Source organism: Ambystoma mexicanum, chromosome 7p (assembly GCF_040938575.1).
Source record: "Ambystoma mexicanum isolate Mex_15411 chromosome 7p, UKY_AmexF1_1, whole genome shotgun sequence".
NCBI classification, from domain to species: domain Eukaryota; kingdom Metazoa; phylum Chordata; class Amphibia; order Caudata; family Ambystomatidae; genus Ambystoma; species Ambystoma mexicanum.
In genome coordinates, this window is record NC_090939.1 from 858,361,482 (window position 1) to 858,384,390 (window position 22,909).

At 47.2% G+C, this 22,909-nt stretch overlaps 1 protein-coding gene across 7 annotated transcripts in view; it reads left to right on the plus strand.

Moving 5' to 3' along the window:
• LOC138526371 (CD99 antigen-like) overlaps positions 1-22,909 on the plus strand; it is a 383,615-nt gene that overhangs the window by 284,763 nt on the left and 75,943 nt on the right. For 5 of the 7 annotated variants that reach the window (XM_069637030.1, XM_069637033.1, XM_069637035.1 and 2 more), the window contains one exon: positions 15,023-15,142. In XM_069637030.1, coding sequence (XP_069493131.1) covers positions 15,023-15,142 — 120 coding nt within the window. Of the gene's footprint in view, positions 1-15,022; positions 15,143-15,706; positions 16,146-22,909 lie in introns of those variants that run through there. The other 2 variants (XM_069637034.1, XM_069637036.1) reach the window with 2 other exon arrangements.

A 22,909-nucleotide genomic window follows, 5' to 3' on the forward strand; every position in this document is an offset into this window, starting at 1 on the left:
CTGGAAAAAGGGAAACCCTTTGTCACACCCGCGGTGGAAGCCACTCTAACCACAGACGCATCCCTCACAGGATGGGGGGCTCACCTATCCCATCAGACTGCTCACGGAGAGTGGACTCCGAACGTAGCATCCAAACACATCAATCTTCTGGAGCTACTAGCGGTGTTCAAGGCGCTAAAAGCCTTCCAGGAACACCTACAAGGAAGGACAGTGATGGTCCTTACAGACAGCACCACAGCCATGTATTACATCAACAAGCAGGGGGAACCCACTCTCCAGGACTGTCCAAACTGGCCCAAAATATATGGAAGTGGGCTCTCAAACAGAATAAGTTCCTACTGTCACAACATGTACCAGGGGAACTCAATCTGCTGGCAGACAAACTCAGCAGGGATTTCCCCCTGCCCGAAGAGTACAAATGGCGACTGCACGAAGACCTCGTCTTCGACGTCTTCAAGCAATGGGGCTTCCCAGAAATAGACCTGTTCGCAACCCTGGAGAACTCACAATGCCAAAGTTACGCCTCCAGGTACCCCCAGAACCAATCCAAGGGGAACGGTCTGTCGATTCAATGGTCAGGGAAATTTGTTTACGCTTTTCCCCGACTCCCCTTCTCAACAAGGTGGTGCACAAAATGCACCAGGAACAAGTGACCATGATACTGGTGGCCCCAATGTGGGCCCGACAGCCATGGTTCGCTCACTTGATGGAGATGTCTCTATCTCCCCCAGTGAAACTGCCCTGCCCGTACAACATACAGAGGGACCTCGACGCGTGAGGGATTGTGGGTACAACGCACGTCACTATAGGGATAGTGTTAGACACGCCTTGTCGACGTCCCCTTTTCGACTACGAAAAACAAAATGCAATACTCCACAGTGACCACTGGATGTCGGACCTATGCACAGCATGTGAATCTAAGCAGATACAACCATCAGAAATGCTTTTACGGTAAGTAATGCATTGTCATATTTAATATAAATATACAATTATGTATTAATTATATATACACACCAGAATCACTTTAAATACTTTGGACGTTTACACTAGAACACTTTGCAATACTTGAGAATACACTTCAAAGGGCACTTTCACGGTTTGTTTGCAGTTACAGTTGTAACAACGTTAGAAAGGTAAGAGGCAATGTTATCGTATTATCAGTTACTACGCGCACCTGCGGATTCTAACAGTTAGTACAGTAATACTTTTACTCTGCAAACACATTTAGTAAAGTCACTTAAAGGGATGAAAATGATAAGTGTAACATTGGCTTGGTTCAAGGTTCTAGAAAGGTCTTCTTTGCCCAGTAAATCTTTCAATCCAAAACAGCAACCCTAGCTAAAGGCAGTTCGGAGAGGGCTCAAATTCTTTACAAGAAGCAGCATGCAAAGAGTTTCTGTGGGTTTCTTCCAGTTTCTAGTGTTATAGAAGCAGCAAGTTAAATAACAAGGGAGACATGTTAAGGACTCTATGAACGGACACAAGCAGCTGCTTGAGTCAGAGGTAAGAGGGGGTGCTCTGCGAGGTTGCAGCTCTGGACCTGGCCTCCGGATTCCTAGGTGTGATGACGGCAAGACAAAGGACAGGGTCTCTCAGCAGCAGTCTCGAGGAGAACCTGGGGCATGACTTTCAGCAACTTCTTGGCTCACTCTGCGGTTTTGGCACCCTTTCTGCAGCAACAACAAAGGGCACGGATCGCCCGGTCAATCATCTTCGCTTCCTGCAGTTCCACACTCTGAGGGGGTCTGGGTGAGGTGGATCGGATCCCTTGATTGTCTTCATGGCTTAAATAAAGATTTGGATGGATTTGGCCTTTCCACAACGATGCACACAATATGGGCAGTAGGTCTCCAGGTATTGGGGTTCTGCAGCTCTGGAAACTCATAGGACCTCAGGAGATGGCTCAGTTCAAAGTTAGTCTTGGGACTTGTTGTTCCCACCAGCCAAAGGGAAGGAGTTGTCCTCTTCGGAGCTCCTCTGTCGTACAGAAAAAGGGGTCAGGACAGCTGTGGTCGCTTTACGGTGTTGCAAAGGGTCTGCAGGTATCTCTGGTCATATTCTTCAGTTACTTCAGCTTCCAGTGGTCGACTTGCTTTTTATTCCAGAAGCCTGGCCTTTTTATACAGTTCCAGCCCACATTCCTCTGCAATCTCACGCAGCATTTTACAGAAAGGGGGTGGGTTGGCTGTCCATTCATGACAGCTAGACCCCCTGCGGGAGCTGGTCCTATTCAGGCACTCTGGCAGAAAAGACAGGGGAGTGAAGACTCCTCGACTACCCCCTGCCTGCCCAGACACTCTGGAGCCTAGACGGGGACACCCAATAGTTCCCACCGAAGGCAAAACACACACACTGACCTACCCCTCCCAGAAAGGTAGAAGAAGGGCTAACAAAGTAAAAATTACGCTAGAAATGGCGAAAAAAGAAGGGAGACCCCAAGTTGGTACTTGGGTGCCCCTATTGTGCACTACCGAGTCTATGGACATAGCCTGCGGTATAAAAACGACACAGTAGTTGGTAGAGAACGTCCACTGCCACCAGCCATAACATAACTAGGTGATTGTCTGTGACAAAAGTCACAGGAGCTCCGAGAAGGGGGATACTAGGTATCCTTTTGGCACTCCACTGAAGGTGGTGTGTGCCAATCTCTCAGACTACAGAGTTTTGGGAGAGATACCAAGTAGCTCTATCCTTGAAAACTGTAGTTATTGAAGGATATAGAAAAGTAATCTTAAAGGAGGACCCTAAGGGTCCCCAGCAACACTGCCTATAAGGAGCTGTGTGCTGCTGTAGTAAAACCACACATGCCTTTTAAGAGCTATGGTGCAGACAGACTCCATAGTACAGGTAGAATTCAAAGAATAGAGTTCCAAAAGACAGAGCAAATAAGTATGAATGAGGGGGGAAAAGGCTCCCCTCATTCATGAGAGAAAGAAAAAGGTCAAAGTCCAGCTAAAATTGCTGGGGGGTGAGAGGGGATTAAGTATAACATTGATACATCTCCCTAACACCCCTTCACCAGAGTCCTTGCTCTGGTCCTTTCTCACAGATCTCTCCACTCGCCAGAGGACATGCCTTGCACAGAATCCTCCATACATTCGTCTGCAGGGGCGCAATACCTCTTGAAGAAGAACACCTTTCTTGTTTCTGTATTGTGGCCATTAGATGCGGTCACCACTTCATGTCTACCAACTGTAGCGGGACAGTTTCTAAATTGGGACCAACTTCCCCATCTGGTTTCTCGTCTTCACCAGGATGATATCACCAAGCGTTAGCTGATAATCATGTAGCCCTCTCCTCACGCTCTCATAATCGTTGTTCCTTCTCCCGAGCTCAATCCTGGCTTCATCTACAACTCTGGGGTTCCAGTTTTCTCTGTCTGGGATGAAGCCGCGGAGGCACCTCTCGTACAGGGTCTCTGCTGTGGGCACTCCCGTTGAACAATGCAGTGTGGTGCGGTACTCCAAGAGAAACTGGTATAGTGGCCTATTGAGGCACAATCTTTGGGCGCGCGCAATCATAAGTTATCCTGAGTCTCTGTGTTCCCATTAGCGTGTGGCCCTAATGGCTGGCGTGATCTTCTTGTGCCGGATGCCATAGGTGCACATAAGCGGGGGGCGTGGCTAACTGGCCATGGAATAGGACGTGCTGCGTGAGGAGCTCCTGATGATCTGACTCTATTTTTGCCAAATTTACCTGCTGAAACTGCAACAAGCGCCTAAAACTTTGAGGATCAGGTGCCGGAAGCCGCACGCTAAGTGAAGTTCGCTGGAGAAGCTCATAGTCCCCGAGAATCGTGAGTTATACATGGTTTTGTTGGTGCAATTGTGTGGCTGCTTCGACACCAAGATGGCAGCTAACAAAGGAAAGGCCTCCGAGGAGAAACGAAACTTATTCCCTGGACCTGCGGGACACGGCTGCGGTAAATTGCCTGGAGAAGTAACACAATTGGGTGATATGGCAGAGTGGTCGAATCCATGAAAGCGCCCGGCCTGACATACGCGAATGGAGCCTCGGCGATCTGACCGCAAGAGGAGATGACATTGGATGCTTGGGGGACGAGGCCTACGGAAGTTGCATGGGGAGTGGGAGGCCATAGCCCATCCGCAAGACAATTGGAAGTGCCATCTCGAATGTGCGACCATTGTCGGACCGAGGACGGTGCGACAGCGGCACTAAAGCGGAGGCGTACAGGAGCAGCGGGAAGCGCCATGTCGGCGAAAGGGTTGAGAGTCAAGACCAAGCAACCCACGATGGAGACTTTCACGAGAACGCAACGGACCCCCTCAACATCAGTACAGAGCGCGATCGAGACCCCTGCTGAGGATGCCCCCGAAGGGGATAAGCACCAGATCCTAGAAGCTATAACGGGGCTAAGCGCTAAATCGGACTTGGCAATGGCGGATCTACGCACAGCTCTGGAGAATAAGATCGATGCTGTGGGTACAGAACTCACCCTGCTATGTCAAGATGTTAGGGCACTTGCAGAAAGGACCAGTGGTTTGGAAAGTGGGGTGAAGATTAATACCGATGTTAGCACGAGCAATGCGAAGGAGATTCATGTCTTAAAACAGGTCGCTAACTTGGAAAATCGTGTGGAAGAGGCGGAAGGAAGGGCGAGGAGAAACAACATTCGCATGGTTGGCTTTCCAGAGGGAGAAGAAGGCCAAGATCCCACAAACTACGTTGAAAACATGATCCTGCAAGGGATCGGAGCTGGTAATCTTTCGCAGGGATTTACGGTGGAGAGGGCGCACCGCGCCCTGATGAGGAAACCCCGGCCGGGGGCCACCCCAAGACCGATCATCGCGAGGATCCTGAATTACAGAGATAGAGAAAAGATCCTCAAATGCTTTCGTAAGGGCAGCACGATAGACGGAGCATCCACCAACATCACAGCATATCCGGACTACACGATGCTGGTACAGAGGCAGAGGTACAGCTACGTAGCCGTCAAAAGGAGGCTGAGGGCAGCAGGAATCAGATATATGCTTCTGTACCCGGCACGATTAAAAGTGCTACATAAGAACAAAGCGCTATTTTTCGATACCCCTGAGGATGTTGTCGCATGGCTGGACCTGCAGGGCTGCCCGGAACAAGAAGTGGATCGGGATCGGCAGGATCATACCAAATGAAGATTCAGTAAGAAGAAGGACCCTGATTGTATGGAGAAGCTGTGACTTGGTACACAATCTGAGCCTGGTGCTCGATTCGGACTGGAATATAGTGAGTGTAACTGTAATTGGTAACGGTTTGGCAATTGAATGTGTAATGTTTTTTGAAAGGAGCAACAGAACGCGGACGACCTGCCCCAATAGACTATTAGTTTCAGCGGCCATTAGGGTGGCTTTATCCTACTAAGCCCCGAGTAGAAGCTTGCGCTCGGCAGGGCTAGATGTGGGGGTGCCTGAGATCCAGGAATGGAGCTGGGCAACGGTTGGGGAGGGCATTGTTGGGGGAGGGGTGGGTGGGCAGAAAGTTGGGGGATGGGGAGTTGTGTGTGTGTGTGATTATGGGGAGTTTAAGTTTTGTTTCGAGCCTATTTGGGAGAATCAGTTTGTGGTACTTGCGGTGTATGAAGGGACGTAATCGATGGAGGATCGGGTGGATGCTTATTAACGACCTATGGGGGACCTCAGGATAACGTGGAACGTCAGGGGCCTTAACAGCTACCTGAAAAGAAACAAGATCATGATGTATCTGAAAAGGCAGAAAATGGACATCGCATTACTACAAGAAACTTACTTGACGCGGGAGAAGTTGGACCTAGTTAAGAGAAAGTGGAAAGGGACTGTAGTGGGCTCGGCATACTCTGCATATGCCCGGGGAGTGCTAATCTGGGTGGCACCGCATGTCCCGTTCAAATTGACACAAGAGGTGGTTGAAATGGATAGAAGGACGGCTATACTGCGGGGGCTGGTGGAGAGCAGGGAGGTATGCATAGTAAACACGTATGCCCCCAACCAAAACACAGCAGCATATTTCAGAGCCCTGTGTACCAATCTTAGTGTGTGTATGGGGAGCGCGGTGATCTGGAGCGGGGACTTCAATTGTGTGTTGGATCCGGTGGTGGACAGGTCAGATGACAGGGTGGGTAAGCCTAGCCCAGCGGCGAGAGCGTTGCGGACGCTGCTAACAGATTTTGGTTTTACAGATGTGTGGAGGATGAAACATCCCACTGAGAGGCAATACTCGCACTATTCAGCCCCGCACCAACTGCACACTAGGCTCGATTACGACTTTGTCAAAGCAGATGTGATGGCCGAGATTACGCAAACCGAATACAAGGCCAGGGTCCTCTCGGATCATTCGCCCCTGATCCGCGGATGGCAATATTGCCCTCCGATGGCGAAAATCCCTACATGGCGCCTCCGAGCGAAGGCGCTCAAGGATCCAATCTTTAGAGAAGATATAAGAGAGGAGATCACTAACTTTTTTGTGGAAAATACTGGAAGTGTTGACTCTGTGGGCACACTATGGGAAGCTTTTAAGGTGGTGATGCGGGGGGCGGCCATTGCTAAGTCAAGAGGGTTACAGGGTGGGGTCTTGGCTGACCTACAGAGGGTGGAAACTGAGCTAGAAACAAAGTTAAAGAGCGAAGATGTAGACACGGAGCTGGTACTCCAACTACAGCAACAATGTGCAGGGCACTGGAAAAGACTCTGCAATCTTAATTATAAGAAATATGTTGAGAGGCAGCACGCGGGGGGAGACAAGACAGGCCGCCTTTTGGCCTGGCTATACAAAAGCGAGACCCCTAAGCCTCTGATTAGGACTATTATTAGGGAGGACGGAGAAAAGGTGGCCACGCAAGAGGGGGTTAACAAAGAATTTGTGGAATATTACAGAGTGCTGTATGGAGATGAGATAGGCGACCAGCGCACGATAACCGAAACATTAGAAGACATAGGGCTGCCCAAGATAAGCGACGAAGAGAGGGAGGAGTTAGATGAGCCAATCACGTTGGAGGAATTAGAAGAGGTAGTAAAGCAGCTGGCCACTTGTAAGGCCCCAGGGGCAGATCGGTTCCCCAGCAAATTTTATAAAGTATACAAGGAGGAAATCCTCCCCCCATGCTGGACATGCTGAATGAAGCGTTTGAGATAGGACGGTTGCCTGAGTCACTTAGAGAGGCGATTATAATACCGCTGCCCAAGCCCAATACACCGGAGCACAGATGTGGTTCCTACAGGCCCCTGTCGATGCTCAATCAAGACAGCAAGATTCTCATAGCTGTCCTTGCAAATCGATTGCGGAAAGTGATTGGCAGACTCATACATCCTGATCAGACGGGTTATGTCCAGAGCAGGAACATTACACACAACCATAGGCGACTTCATCGGGTGGTCAAATGGGGTGTTAAGAACGAGGGTGAGATGGCAATAGTGTCTCTAGATGCAGTCAAGGCTTTTGACTCGGTCAAGTGGTCATGGCTATTGGCTGCTTTGGAAGGGTATGGAATGGGGCCGTGCTATATCAGGTGGGCCAAGATGTTGTATAGTGAGCCGCTTGCCAGGGTCCGAACTGGAGCGGTGATATCAGAAAGATGGCAACTTGGCAGAGGCACCAGACAAGCGTGCCCCTGGTCCCCGATGCTTTACATCTTGGCCTTGGAGCCTTTGGCAATATGCCTTTGGGCACAGTATGAGACGATTGGCATTGAGGTGGGAGGGGAACGACACTTGATATCCTTGTACGCGGACGATCTGTTGCTGTACCCAGAAGAAAATCTCTTATGCATACTTGAAGTGATGGAAAGGTATGCAGAGTTGTCGGGCATCTCAGTGAACCCTCAAAAGTCTGTCATATTCCCATTAGGTAGCTATAAGGGGATCCCTGCAGAAGGACTACCGGTGCTACAGGTACCGTGGGCAACAAGCTCTTTTCGCAATTTGGGCATAGATATATATCACACGGCGCAAGATGAACACGGACACAATACGGAAGTAGCCGTCGAGAAAATCAGAAACAGCATGCAGTTCTGGGCAAGATTGCCCTTGGCGATGATGGGGCGGGGGGCTATGCTCAAGATGGTAGTTCTGCCCAGGCTTTTGCATTACTTTAGTAATATCCCATACATAACACCCAAGAAGTTTTTTAGTAAATTGAACAGCATGTGTAGGGATTTCTTGTGGCACGGTACCCGAAATAGGGTGGCGTTCTGGAAACTGCAGAACTTTTATGAAAAAGGAGGAATTAGACTGCCCCATTTTGAGGTTTATTATTTGGCGGGACAGTTGCAATATGTGGCTAAGTGGCTTTCCGAATGAAGTGACCCCTGAGCACAGGGTGCTTGGGCAGGACTGTGCCCCGTTTTATTTGAAAGAAATGATCTGGCTGTCCGAAACTGAAATGAGGGGGCGCCCTGCGATGTTGAAGCTTGGGCGGAAAATTTGGCATAGGGCTTGTCGCCTAATGGAGGTCCCATACCCCCCGCAGGTACCGTTGGTTGCTTTGACAGGAGGGGATGATAAGCTAAGGGCGATTGTTAGGACCTACTGGGAGTCGGTGGGGCTGGCAACGCTAGGCGATGTATGGCAGGAGGGATCCATTAAGGAGTTTACAGAACTCAACAAAGAGGCGGGGCTACACACGGGGCAATATGTCACATACATTAGATTGGTGCGAATGATTAAGAGCACCTGGCCAGAAACAGTTTTGATAGAAGAACCAGATGCAGTTTTGGAAGCAATGTATGATATGGCTGAAGGGGGTCATGAGATCTCGAGACTGTACGAGATGGTGACGGCTAAGGTGGGTAAAGATTTGACGCATTTGAGACTGGACTGGGAGATGGAAGTGGGGGCCCCGATGGAGGACAGGATGTGGGAGCGTGCCCTGGGTTACCACAAAAAAGTATCTAGAAATGCCAGATTAAAACCAATTCAGCTGTATGTAACGCATAGGGCATACATGACCCCCTTGAGGATATCTAAGTTCCGAAACGCTGGCATACAAGTGTGTCCTAAATGTAACCTGGAAAACGCTGACATGACACATGTTTTGGTCGTGCCCGATTATTAGATGCTACTGGAGTGATGTGGCGCAGAAACTGGCCGATAGAGGGGTTACTCTTGTCATAGACACGGCTTCGGCCTGCTTACTGGGCGGGTTCCCTAGGCCACGGAAACTCAAACATATTGAGAAACTAAGAAATCTGGCGTATGTACTTGCGAAACGTAGGATCGCCACGGGGTGGAAGAAATGCCACAAACCTAAGGTGGATGTATGGTGGAAGGACTTACAGAAATGGGAGGAGGTTAAAACGCTAATAACAGAATTGTTTGGAGTAATATCAAACCCAAAAGACTCCGAAGAGGACGAAACTCGGCCGCATGTGCCAAACACTGAAAGAGATGGACAAATAGGCTCACGGGGGGAGGGAGGGATAATGGGAGCAGTGACTACGATAACTTGATGTGTAATTGAACCATTATGATTATGCTTCTTGTTTGGTTTTCATTGTTTTGTTTGTAAAAAATCAATAAAAAAAATAAAAAAAAAAAAATAGGTGCACAAAAGCTCTGCAAAATCTTCACTCTGAAATGGAGCATCATTATCAGAGCACACAACCTCTGGAAAACCATGGGTGGCAAATATTCTCTCGATCGCCAGGGCAACATCGGAGAGAGGTGGATGGCACAAACTCCACTTCCGGGTACCGGGACCATTGCTCAAATATGACCAGGGAATGGTGGTCCCGGCAGGTTGAACGAAAATCGATGTGTACCACTTTCCAGGGTGTACACCCACTTGGCATGGAATCAATGGTCAGCGCTTTCTGTGCAGGGGCAGCTTGGCATAATTTGCAACCAAGGTGAAACTCATCCACGCATTCCTCTATCCCAGGGAACCACACTTTCAATCGTGAATGGGCCTTAGTCTTTGCTGTCCCTTGTGGGCTAGTGCGATGCCCTTGGGATGAGTATAGATGAAATCACGGTCTGGGAGCCTCTCAACAATAGGCCCTTACCTGTAAATGTCCATTCGCTTTTCACTAGCCATTGTTCTAACGACTTCTTGGCAATTTCAGTGCATCTGCCCAGATTAGCCAATACCCACTTCCACTCTCCTTTTGATAATGGCATCTTGTATAATCCGGAAACACTCGTCATCCATGGATTCGCTACTTGACTCATTTAAGGACATGGAGTTGGGAACATTCCCCTCCGACACCACCCTGATGAAATCTTCTGCCCAATGTTCTTCCTCTGTCGCTGTTTGACCACTGGTCCAGCCCACAACACTCCTCTTTGTGTTTACTTTAGCCTGCTCGGGAAGCAGGTCGGGGGAAGTTCAGTGAGTCGCAGTGTGCAGTTTTTAGAGATTGCCAGGGCTGAGCGCCCTAACATTTGTCAGAAAAGGAGGCACGGCCGTTGCAACACATGCCAGCCTTCCGGCCCATATTACGCAGTTCGCCTACTCGGATCAGAATAACGGGTTGACCATAGAGATTTTTGTATTGAAGACCTACCAGAGTTGTGTTTCGGTCGCATGGTGTTTCATGGGATATCTATGAATTTGCTCCAATCCTCATTGACTCCCATCACAAGCTACAGTTGATTGCACAAATACTGGATGCTAGCCGCAGCATGGCTGTTCTCCAGTCCCAATGCTCTGCACTTTTATTCTAATCATCGAATTCTGGCTGTCTGCAAGTTCTAGAGCAAGCTGGGTCCACCCTCCCCAGGTCCCTCCCTCCCCCCGTTCCTGTTTGGTGTTTAATGAGGCACTGGTTTTGGAGCAGTACTTTTAAGTACTAGTCCTTGTGTGGAATGTCTTCAGTACAACCAGTAGCCAGCGAGTGAAGAGATTTCAGTGTAAACCTAATTTGGTCTGTCTTTTTCTAATCGAAATCTAGCCCCACCCAACAGCCTAGCATTGAATCCTTCCTTCTTCATTCTTGGGTATTTGGTTTTAGTGTTACACTGTAATATTGAGGTCCGTAGTCTTCTGTGTTTCCAAATGATAGAACAAAATGTTGATGCCTGCTTCGTGATCGCGACAGAATGCAGAGTCAAACGTAGCTCCCCTTCTGCCGAAAATAAATGTACATTTCTACAGGGTGCTACACAGGAAGCCGGAACCATCCTTAAGAAGATCCAGGTCTGGTCTGTGCATAACGAGGACTTCCGGTAATATCGAACAACCACTTGGATAAGCGGCACCATTGTAAACCCTCTCCAGAGTAGTTGTTGGGGCAGAATTCAATTTTTGGGGTTCTCTGGACACTATTTTTCTATGATTTTTGTTTTTTTACTGGACTCTTGTGGCCAGTGTTGCTTCTACTGATGCCCCCACCCCGCAAGGCCTAGCATTGGAGGCTTTTAACACTTGCATTTGAAATGGGCTCCCACATTTTAGGGGGCGGGGGGAACCTATCTGTGACCCAAACAAAGAAAGCTTACACGCTTTCCCAAAGTGGTCATTCAGTGTTTCTGCTTCCAAATCTGGATCCCTTTCTTTGTTGTTGTTTTGCCAATAAACCTGCCCTGTCATAATCTGCAGCCACTCAACCCCCCCCCCCCTAGGGTGTTAGGCTGCTTTATCTTGGTTTTTGCCACAGAGGGACCCCAAGGCGCATATTTTCCAAGGACGTGTGTTTGTTCACACACTAACGGCTGTCCCTTCAAAAGTGTATTGACTGGCCTCGCCAAAAGGCATTTAATAGTCGTCGCACACGCTTCACCCTGCTTTCAGCTCTTTATTGTGAGGCTGCCAATATGGGTAGCAATGAATAAAGTTAAAGGTGGGGTTTGTTATGCAAACTCGATAATGAAACCAAGGCAATAACCCTAACCCATTGCAATTGGCACTAGAAAGTCAATTCTCCATTATCTATTCATCACACAATCCTTTAGCTATGTTGCCCTGAATTAATTCTCCCGGTTCTGTATGATATATAATGTGTGATAAAATATGTGCTCCTGGGATACACAACTGCACCAACTGAAACTGCTTCTGCCCCCAAAAACATACCATGTTCCACTGCCTTTTCAACTTCTTTTAAAACCTTAAATTACTGCCAGACCAGTGCATTTTTAGGCAGGTTTTCCCAACTGTGCGGAAGGTTGCCCCCATAGATTTTGAAATGGGTCCCTGCATAGCTTCTGCCTGTCCTGAATCCCTGCCACTGCACCCCTTTTTAGGATGTGCTGCCCTAGCAGCCCATATTGCTTCTTAGGCCGGTGTGCTCTTTAATCACCCCGTTTTGTTCCCAGGGTGATTTTGTAATTGTGATAGACCGTTTACAATTCTGAAGTTGAAACCTCTTACTTTCTGCTGCTGACCTGAAATGATGGAGCCCAGTTAATTGAGGCAATTTCACTTCAGAAGCCAATCGCCCCACCATGATGGTGAACTTGGTTTGTTTGTATGTGGGTTTTGTTTTTTTCTGTTTTGCTTGACGAAAATTAAAACCAACATAATCTGCTGGTTAGCCAAGGATGTTAAGGAAATACTCGGTTTTCTCCTCTGCTGCTTCAAAATCATCACACTAAATGTAATGCCCTTCTGCCACTTACTTCCCCGTTGGGTCAGTCTCTGTCACTGTTCTTGAACCATGCACTGCTTGAACCTGGATGCAATGGGCACAGTTACCGCTTTCTTTCAACCAGGGCTGCTTCTTGGCGGCATGGCATGGGCTGACCTACCTCTCAGAGCAGCAGTAGAATGTGCTGGTGGGACTGGGTAACACCAGTTTTACTTCTATACAGTGCAGCCGCCTTAGACCCACCTAGATTTCAGGACATTTCTTTATTCATTATTCAAAAGGTCCCCATTTTGTCTGGATACAGCTTCACGCTTTTCGATTCTTGCAGATAACTTAATGGCAAAAATACAATTAAAAATGTCAACTAGAGTTGTGCGCCAAAGAAGAGCTGGCTCCATGAGCCAGATGGCTGTCTATAATCCTAGGGCGTTCAGACCACTCTTCTGGGTTTAAAGCATAAATTAAGCCATCCCCAACATGTGGCACAACCATCAGCAGTGTGTTGGACCTATTTAAAAAATAATTTACTCATGGGCTCCTATGTACATATGTTCCGTAGCTGGGGAGGGGGTGGAGGAGATAGTTTCAAGTAGTGTGAATCCATGCCCATAACCTGGGGTGAGAGCTCGTTGGCAAGTGACCAATTCTGAACCTTGTAGGTTACCACAAGTTGGCAATGCTGTATCATGCATAATGCCGAACTAGGACCCTAGAAAGCCGTCTTATCGCATTACTTGTTGCACGCAGTGCTTCCACCCCTCACTATCCCCAAGTGTGTTCAAGTGGTTTGTAGAGTTTGCACAGATCTATTAGCCGGAAGATGTGGGGCTCCAAAGGGTCTGTTGCCCCGGCCCACCAGGATGTATTGCTGTGAGCAGCAGGCTATGTGCAGATCTCTAGGCTTAAATCCCCCATAACTTGATTATTCGCTTACAAGTACTGCTTCTGCTACGCGCTCTACAGTGGGAACTCAACATTTATTTAACACTTGGCTAAAACCTTTGATTTGCGCCCGTGGCCATGTGTAAATTGACGCATCTTGCTTTAGGCACCAGTTCCCCCGAATGCTTCCAATCAGCTTAGACGATAGTGTGCAGGCTTAGCTGCCATCAGTTTTACCTGCTCACTATGCAATTTTCCGGAAGGACGTTGTACAATTGGTAACTCTCACATTGTCTTCCTAAAGCTTCTTAAGATTTTCACACGAATCGTGGGAATTCTTTCCTGTAGATTTTCCATTGCCAGAATTGGCTTTGAAGAGATCCACTCAGGTGAAAGTGCATCAAATTTATTTATTCGCGAACTTACTTAGCATTTCGTTCTGTTTAATGCATATTCTTTGGAAATCAATGCTTTTGAGTCTTCTAGGTACTGACCCATGAGACTGCCCTGATTTTCGGGACTTTGAATCCCATGATGCCTTACCATTGGCTATGCTGCTTAGGACTGCTGGGAGTTGTAGTGCGAAACGTCTGGCGAGGCAACGTTTGCAGCCGCTTCTCTGGGATTCGTTGTTTAGTGTTTTGCATATGGTGTATCTGTGAAAGCGTTTGACTGGACACCTTGTGGTGCACCTGAGGAGAGTTAATGGAGCACCTATAGCATTCGTTAATCCAGTCCATATCTGAGAGACTTCTATGGCCATGTAAATGGTGAGCACTTCTCTCTGAAAGCTAGCTCTGGAATTTATTTCCACCCTGCTTTTAAGATTGTTGGCCACAATTAGTCCTGTTTTCACCACTGCTGCCCCGAAGCCCGGTGTGACATCTTAACTTGGCAATAAATATATAAAATGATGTGTCATGGATATTTGCCACAGATTCTTCAGGGTAGTTTAGTCACAGTGCCAGTGATATCGAATTTAATTGGTTGAAGATCCTTTAGCCTTTGGTTGTTTCTGCATCCTAGTATTGTTGCGCTTTCATAGTTGGCTTCAAAGAAGTTGCCAGATTGCAAAACAAAAGGGCGAGCCGCTTGTTAATATACATCAGGGGTCTGCAACCTGTGGCTCTCGATGTTTTGGACTAGGACTCCAATGATCCCTCACCATTGACTATGATTGGTGTGATTTGTAGTCCAAAACCTCTGTCAAGCCAAAGGTTACAGACCCCTGATATAGATGAATAAAATGCAAAAGCCCCCCCCTTTATTGATCACTCCTAAACTTCACCGCTAAGGTTGCATCTTGCCAGCAGTCTGCTTTGATGTTGAAGAAACTAGGTAGGTACGGCAGACAATAGGATGCATGAAGGTAGTCGATCATTGTCAAGCACATTGCTCGGCCGATTAGCCCGTTTGCATTCCTGACCTCCAGTGTTTAATGAAGGGATTCTATCGAGTTCAGAGAGAGTGTCGGAAAGAGATCTGTGAATCCTGACGATGCCAAACACTGCTTGCAATGCAAATTATACGTTTAGGATACGTTCTCCTTTTGCGTTTGGATGTGTTCATATGAGATGGCATGGGGTACGTAGGAAGTAATGTTCTGTCTTCTGAATATGGGGTCACCATACGTTTAAATCTCTGCAGCACAACCAACATCGGTGATAGCTGGCATTGTCGGTGCAGTGGGAGCGGCGCTTATTGGAGCTGTATCGAGCTACATTGCCTACCAGAAGAAGAAATTGTGCTTCAAAAATTCTGGCGGTGGTAAGTGTACTGAGAACCTTTTCTGCGTTTTATTTGGTCATTTTAAGGTGATGCATGAGCCAAAGTTAATTTCTCTTTCACATATGAAGAAAATAACTTTATCTATGCTGTTTCATAGCATAGCTATCAACTGACACCAGGTCTTCAGGATCATTGTTTTTTTAGCCAACATTGCATGAACTTCACAACTGGAAGGTGGCTTGTGGTGACATGGGAACGGTTGGTAACTATTTCACAAGGGGTAATGTTGACTGGGCTTGAAAGAAGGTGCGATAAGGGTTTTGCTTTGCTCATATTTCCATTGTTTGAATGGATGCTTCTTCTGCCAGTCTTATTATTTTTTTTCTATCTTGGTGCTTGGTTGCTGTGGTCAAGTGCCGTACTGATGACCTAAGGAATTAAGCAGGGATGCTTTTTGGGTGAGCAGCTCCGTTTCCTCCTTTGCATCCCCGTTTCCGAAAGCTGCTGTGCTTCTCCCCATGCCAACGACACTAGTAGCCATGTGAAGTGAAACGCTGCTGTTGTATGCAAAGTTATCCCTGCTTTCTTCCTTCTCCGGTCTAGCTCCTCTGAGTGACCTCTTGTCCCGGTTTACAAGACCCGGCGGTACACAGTATAAGGTTTGAAGTTGCACTCTGGCCGAGCAACCTTCCTGGGAAATATCCAACCACCGGGCACAGAAGAAAGGTCTCCATTCACTCCAATGGAAATGTCTGCCGCTCCAGCTTGGTGACGGGACTTGAAATGGACTTTGGAATCTGAGCTTTTACCATGAAGTGCCTATTGTTCACTGATTTGTTTGTTTTATACCGAAGCCTGCTCTCAGCCTGTGCACATATGAGCTAACAGTGCTTTTATAAATTAAACTCTTATAAATTATTTTATAGGCTTTGGTGTAGACTTCATTTTGACATGCATCACTGTGGAGAAACTTATATAAGGTTTTTGGAATAATTTGTAATCTTACTTATAATAAATTATACGTTTCTGGCTGACCACACTACTTATATCTGTGTGCATCTTTCTGAACCCCCACCTCCCTCCTCTCCCCCGCCCCCCAAGAAAATGCTATGAAGTTTTGGGGATTCTGTAAAAAAAAATTCACACTGATGAATCTGTTGCTTTGTGCCGTCAAAATGAACTGACCATAAGCGTTTGGAAAAGAAAAAGTTGTTTCTAGACTTTATTTTTTTTTGTGCCAAATTTGCAAACCTGACAAAGTCCAAAAGTGACAACGCAAGAAGTCATGATCAAGGTCTTGCAGAAATGTAAGTGTCTGGATATCATCTTCGATGGAAATGTGTACAGTATTGCACACATATGTGCGTAGAGGCTAGTGAAAGGAAGCGCCCCCAATTTCAGCACGATCCTCCCCGCAATGAGAGACAATAAGGGACTCTCCCGTAGTGGGAATAAGACCAAGACAGAGTGCGGGTGAGCGTAAGTGGGAGTTTATCCAAAGAATAGGGCATGCAAAGAACTCTGCAACCTCCGAGAGCGCTCTGTCTGACAATAGCAAAGACAGGCGTATTTCTAATACAAAAAACGTCATCAGAACCTACACACTATAGGGGGCACAAGTTAATTGGGATTGGGTGGCGTCGACTAACTATAGGTGTTGCTGCAGCGCGGTTGGTCTTGGCGTGAGGACGTCACTGGTCAGCCTCGTGGGTTGGGTTGGGCCTGGCAGGCCAGCTTGAGGTCATCCGAGCGGTGTTGGTATGCTGGGGCAGCCTGTGACAAAGATGAATACCTCTCCTGACTCGTTTGCCCTAGGCCATGCACACTGCAGTTATTCAAGAAACGACATCTAAGTTCATCAATAAATTGCTCAGCAGTTTGTCTTATACAATAAACGCAACGCATGAGGAATGCACCTCTTGAGAGGTCCGGTGATTGTCGGTTAGGGTGAGATTTACCTGTGTCCTATTGACCGGTATTCTAGGTCGAGGGGCTGAGTTTTGGGGCCTGAGACGACTGGTACATGCCTGTCTGCCGCGTTAGAAGTTATTATATAAATGGGTCTCTGTGTCTTGTCCCAGTGATGGGGGTCGTTCTTGGGGTGGTCTAGGGGGAGGGTTGTGGACTTTACGAGAGGGTGCTGGTAGATCAGAGGATTCAAAACGTGGGTTTATTACCGTGCTGTAAATAACCCAGGTGGTGGGCTGTGGCCTTGGATGCGGTACCGGGGCCTCTGACTCTCTGAAGCGGCTCCAGCTTGGTTGGGGGAGGTGAGGGAGTGCGGCACAGGCCTTAGCTTCCTTATCTGGCAGGCTTGGCCGGGTGGGAGGGAGAATGGCCTTGCATATACTCACAAAGGTTTTTTCCTCGTGCGTTGCTAACTTTTAAATGCAGAACTTTTATAATGTTCCGCCTTATTTTGATGTTATTTAAACACACATATATATTTCCATTTCGTTACACATTTCTTTAATACAGTCGGTCCGAGTACCTTTTCGTTACCTAACATTATATTTACTACATGATGTGATTATTTTATGTACATTAAACGTTACACGAGGTCGTTCTAGGTTATGGCCTACAGAAATTGATGCTCGTTGCGTTAGGTGATTAAGGAAACATATATGAGTAAGTAAAGGCTATACATTTGGCCGAAATCTTTCTCTGTGGTTGTAGCAGCACTAGTCCAGACCTAGGGTGGTATCATGTAACGTTACATCTTTATGGTTTATTCACAGTTTACATGATCTGTTTAACCCGAGGTAGTTTGTTAATGCCAATACTTGAATTATTTTCTACTTTCTTCAGATAGTGATGCTTCAGCTTTTTTCCCGTCACCCCGGCCTCGCGGACCAGGTCATACCGGGTGCGATATTACATTGTGGATGAGACTAATGTTACAATGTTAGCATCTCGGGTTAGTTCATATCCGACTTTCTCATGGGAACGCGCTCGCAGCGGATCTACCAAGGCTACTGCGGCGGCAGAGATGCATGAAAGGTCCTCCAAAGGTGGGGGCCTCACTACAGTGTGCTGAACTCACGCCATGTTTGCTAAACAAGATGGCTTCTAGGCCTAACTGAATTTGGGTATATGCAGGGAACGGATATGTGTGGGCAATGTCGTCGGCGGGTGACCCCTCCTCCACCTGGGCCCGGGTGGCATGAGGGGACGGCCACCGAGTCATGGTCCTCACCTGGGGAGAAGGCTGCAGGTGAGGAGGGCCTCGCGGCCAGTCCTCCCCTACATTTCCCCCCTTTCGTTACTAAAGTAACGAATTCTTTAGCTCTTCTAATCTTCTGCATTCCTGCTCCTCTATCACTGCGTCATCCCATGCAGGTGTTCCTTTTCTAGGCATCCAGGCTCTGCATACCCCCCTCAAGCTCTCACCTCTTCTAGCATACTCATCTGGGGTACAGGTTAAATATATACAGTCACCCGTCTCTTCCAAGTCCACCCAGACCTCCTCATACCATTCCAGTTCCACATCTCGGGGTTCTTTGATAGTGGTGTGCCATAGTTTGTCTACTATGTACTTATCACGGCACATAGGCACTAACTGGTATCTGGGAGTATTATCCGGTCCTGTCTGTACATGTACTTCTTGTGTTGCCTTAATTGTACCACCTGAGTTGCCCATTGTCCCCATCATCATCGCACCGTTAGGGACTACGTTAGCACAACATCGAAGGCCCACCTGGCACAGGCAGAACACCACGAGGAGGACCACCGCAACCGGTATCAATAATTTCATCGTCATTCCAAGCCAGGAGGGAACCCAGGAGAAGATATTGTCGAACCATGAGCTGTCTTTAGCCCCACCTTCCAGCTTCATTTTCTCTCCCAGGTTATGGACTGCTTCAATGACGTGGGACAGGGACCCATTTTCTGCGTCTTCAGAAGGTACGAACGTGCAGCACGCACTTCCTATTTTCCGGCAAACACCTCCATCGATTGCTGTTAGCAGGTCCAGAACATACCTGTTCTGCATGGTCATTAGTCGCAGAGCTCGTAATTCCACCTTTATTATGTTGAATCCTTCTTCAGTGTCATTGGCCAGCTGAATCAGTTCCCACCGTGTGATCTGAAGCCATTTTGCATTTGCTCTTGCTTGGACACTTGAGACCAGAGATGCAAAAAATGTTTCCACGGAGCTGAACAGGCGATACCTGTCTGGGATCTGTGCCAATAAATCGGATGACGCTTGCGATATATAGTTTGATGCTCGCTTGTTCCGTGATAGCTCCTCTTCTTTCCCTCCGGAGGACAGGACATAGAGGTGTGCTTCTGCAGTGGGAGACGTCTCGTCCTTGTTCATGTTTCCTTGCGTTTTTTTTATTTTTGTCGACGTGGCTTTCTGGAATCACCATTAGGGCCGAATGCAAAGTGGCCATTGAGCAGCTGCCACTCCATGCCTGGGGAAGGTGCAAGTAAGCCTGATTCCCGCACACCCAGTATGTGTCCATTAGTGCTGCTGTTCCTTTTTTCATGTCTGGGATGGTGAGAGTTTTGTTACAGTTTTTGTTCGTTCCCATTGCCACTTTTCCTTCCCCCTTGAAACATAGTTCGTTTTGTATTTCACTTTGTAGCTTGAAGGGTTTCTCCATCGCTGTTACCCATGTTAGTTTAGAGATGTGTTCTCTCCATATTGGTAAGCACGTTTTTTCCATCCATCGCAGTTTGTCTGGTTGGACACCTCTCAGTGCTTCCGCTTTGCACAGTACTTCTTCATCTTTCCATTTGTTTTCTGAAAACAGCGTCCCTTGTATTGCAAAGAAAGGTTCTTTAGGACAGACCACTCCAGACTCTTTTGAATAGCACGTTTTGTTGTCCTGTATTATTTTGAAAGAGACATCGTGTGCTTGAAAGGTGTTCTTTATTCTACACAGTGTGAGATGAAGGAGACATTGGGCATTCACAATGGGCAATTCTCTTGGCAACAACACTTTGGGTGTCCCTGATGCATGGGGGATGAGCGAACAGACATAGCAGCTTTCATTAGTTGTCTGTTTAGCTGTTGTACTCATATCTGCATACCATTTATTTGCTTGGTGGGGGTGTCGTGGGTCTTCCATCTTGTCTAATCCTAACCCATAATACTCATCATACCCCCTCCTGCTTGTCTCTCTTTTTCGCCTACTTCTCTCCCCCCTCCTATACCTTATAGTTTCGATAGCTGTAAGAATAGGCCCCCCTTTCTCATTCCCTCCCCCCTTTTCCAATTCTTTATATAGGGACTTGTGTTCTGTCATTGTAATTACTTTTCCATTTTCCTCAATAAACAACAAGTCGCTGTTTTGTATCGGGGCGGGAAGGGTAGTGGGGCTGTTATATATTTCAGGTAGGGACATTGTGTCATTTTCCATATCTTTATCTTTTGATCGTGACGGGGTAGCAGTGGGTGGTGCAGTGTAGTAGCCCCATACAAGGCGGGATCCATCCCAGATCAAAAAATCACCTTCTTTAATATTCATATTTGTAATTGAATTCGTGCCAGGGGCAAGGGTGGTGTTACTCCCCCCTCCCCCCTCGTTCATCTCAGTAGAGATGAACGCTATGACCCAATGTGTCATTAGGCAGAATATGGAGATTAAGAACACAATAACACACATTGATAAACCGCATTCGTATGAATATGTCAATCTATCCACTAACATTTCTCTAAATCTAACAAATCTATTAGTTGCAGGCTGCCCATCCGATGCCATAGTAAATCCTGTTTGAGACATAAAAGTGCATTAAGTACACCCATGTAAACATTTAGAACGTTGTGAAATTTATCGGCAAAGTATGGGAGTGGGTGAAGGAGGGGGTATGTCCACAGACAAGGTAACTTTACAAATATTACTATCAGTACATTATTTCATACATAAAGAGAAAAGTCGAGAGAGAGAGAGAGAGAGAGAAAGAGAGAGAGAGAGAGAGAGAGAGAGAGAAAGAGAGAGAGAGAGAGAGAGAGAAAAGAAAACTTCTCCAAAACTCAAAAATTACTAAAAAAAACCTTCAAAAGTTGCAAAAATTATATATATATATGTGTATACACATGTTCATTTTAGTACGCATGTCGTGCGCCATTCGTGTTCAGTGTTCAACACTTAATGCACACAAAATTTCCATCATCCATTCTGCACAACTTCATTGTCCGCAGTTGTCTGTGCCCCGTCCTGTACCTCACCTTCCGCGGCGCTATAAGCTCTGCGTACGTCTGTCAAATGCACCCAGTATCGTAGGCCCTTTACCTTTACTGCTGTGGGTGTGCAAAACACTACCTCATAAGGGCCATGGAAACGTGGTGCATTCCACCTTCGCACAAAACTTCTGACATATATAAGGTCACCAGGCATTAGTTGTAATGGTTTTTCCGGCATTGTCTCTGTTTCTGTTGTGTTCCCCTCCTCTCTTGTAGAGGGGGGGGCTAGTTGCTTTGCAATTACGCGCGCTGCCCGTGTCAGTTTTTTCAAGTACTCTGTGAACTCCTCTCCTAATATCGCTGCGCTTCTGTGTGCATCAGAACGTTCACGGAGAGGTGAATGCGCTGTGTGCATTCTCCTTCCCGTGACGATCTCATGCGGGGACAAGTGGTGGTCTTTACTTGGCTGATTTCGTAACTCGAACAAGGCCAAAGGCAGGCAGTACATCCAAGTCTTTTTAAGGGAAAAACACAGTTTTGACAATCTGCTTTTTAACAGACCGTTCATTTTTTCCACTACGCCATTACTTTGAGGATGATAAATTGAACATAATTTGTGCTTTATTCCCAATAGGGTAGTCACTTCCTTCAATAGTTCATTAACAAAATGCGTGCCGTTATCTGAGCGAATAACTTCGCAAATCCCCCAGCGCGGGAACACTTCCCGCACTAGGAACTTCGCGGCGCCCTTCGCATCAGGGCGCGCACAGGGGCCTGCCTCCACCCATCTCGAAAATGGACATACAACCACAATCATGTAGCGAGCCCCGTTACATCTTTCTCCCATGTCTACATAATCAATGTGGAGCTCTCTGAATGGGCCATTTGGTTTGGGTATCGTTCCTCTCAGTGTGCGCAATGTCATACCTGAGTTGTAAATCTGATATGTCGTGCATTCTAAAGCCAGTCTTGTGACATGTTCATGGAGGCAAGGTGCAAACCAATCTTCTTGTATCTCTGCCATTATGTGTTGCTTTGCGTTATGTGCGGGAAAGTGTAGTTGTTGAAATGCTATTTCTAACAATGTGACTGGCATTACCGCTTTTCCTGAACTTTTTTGTCGCCATAACAAATCAGTCGGCGATTTGCTGCATCCCCTTTTAGTCCACAGCAATTTTTCTTCTGCACTAGCTCCCTCTTGCAGCTCTATTATTTCCTGTGTGGGCATCATGTTGTATCCTGTGGGGACCTCTTGGCTTGCTGTGTGGTGCAACATGTATTCTCCTACTACACCTTTCTGTAAATACGAAGCTTCTTTGGCAGCGGCGTCTGCTGCCGCGTTCCCCAAAGATATAAAATCTGTATTTGTGGTGTGGGCTTGGCATTTTACGATGGCCACTGCCGTGGGGTCTTGCAGAGCCTCAATTAGTTCTTTCAATAGTTCTGCATGCTGAACTGGTGTTCCATCTGCTCGTCGGAACCCTCTCCGCCCCCACCGTGCCAACCCGCCGTGTACTGTCGTTGTCATGTATGCTGAGTCGGTATATATTGTCACTGCGCACCCCTTGGCGGCATGCAATGCTTCTATTAGCGCAATTAGTTCTGCTGCTTGGGCTGAATAGTGGGATGGGAGGCGGTGTTGCACTAGTGTTTCGTATTCATCTTCCTCTAATCGT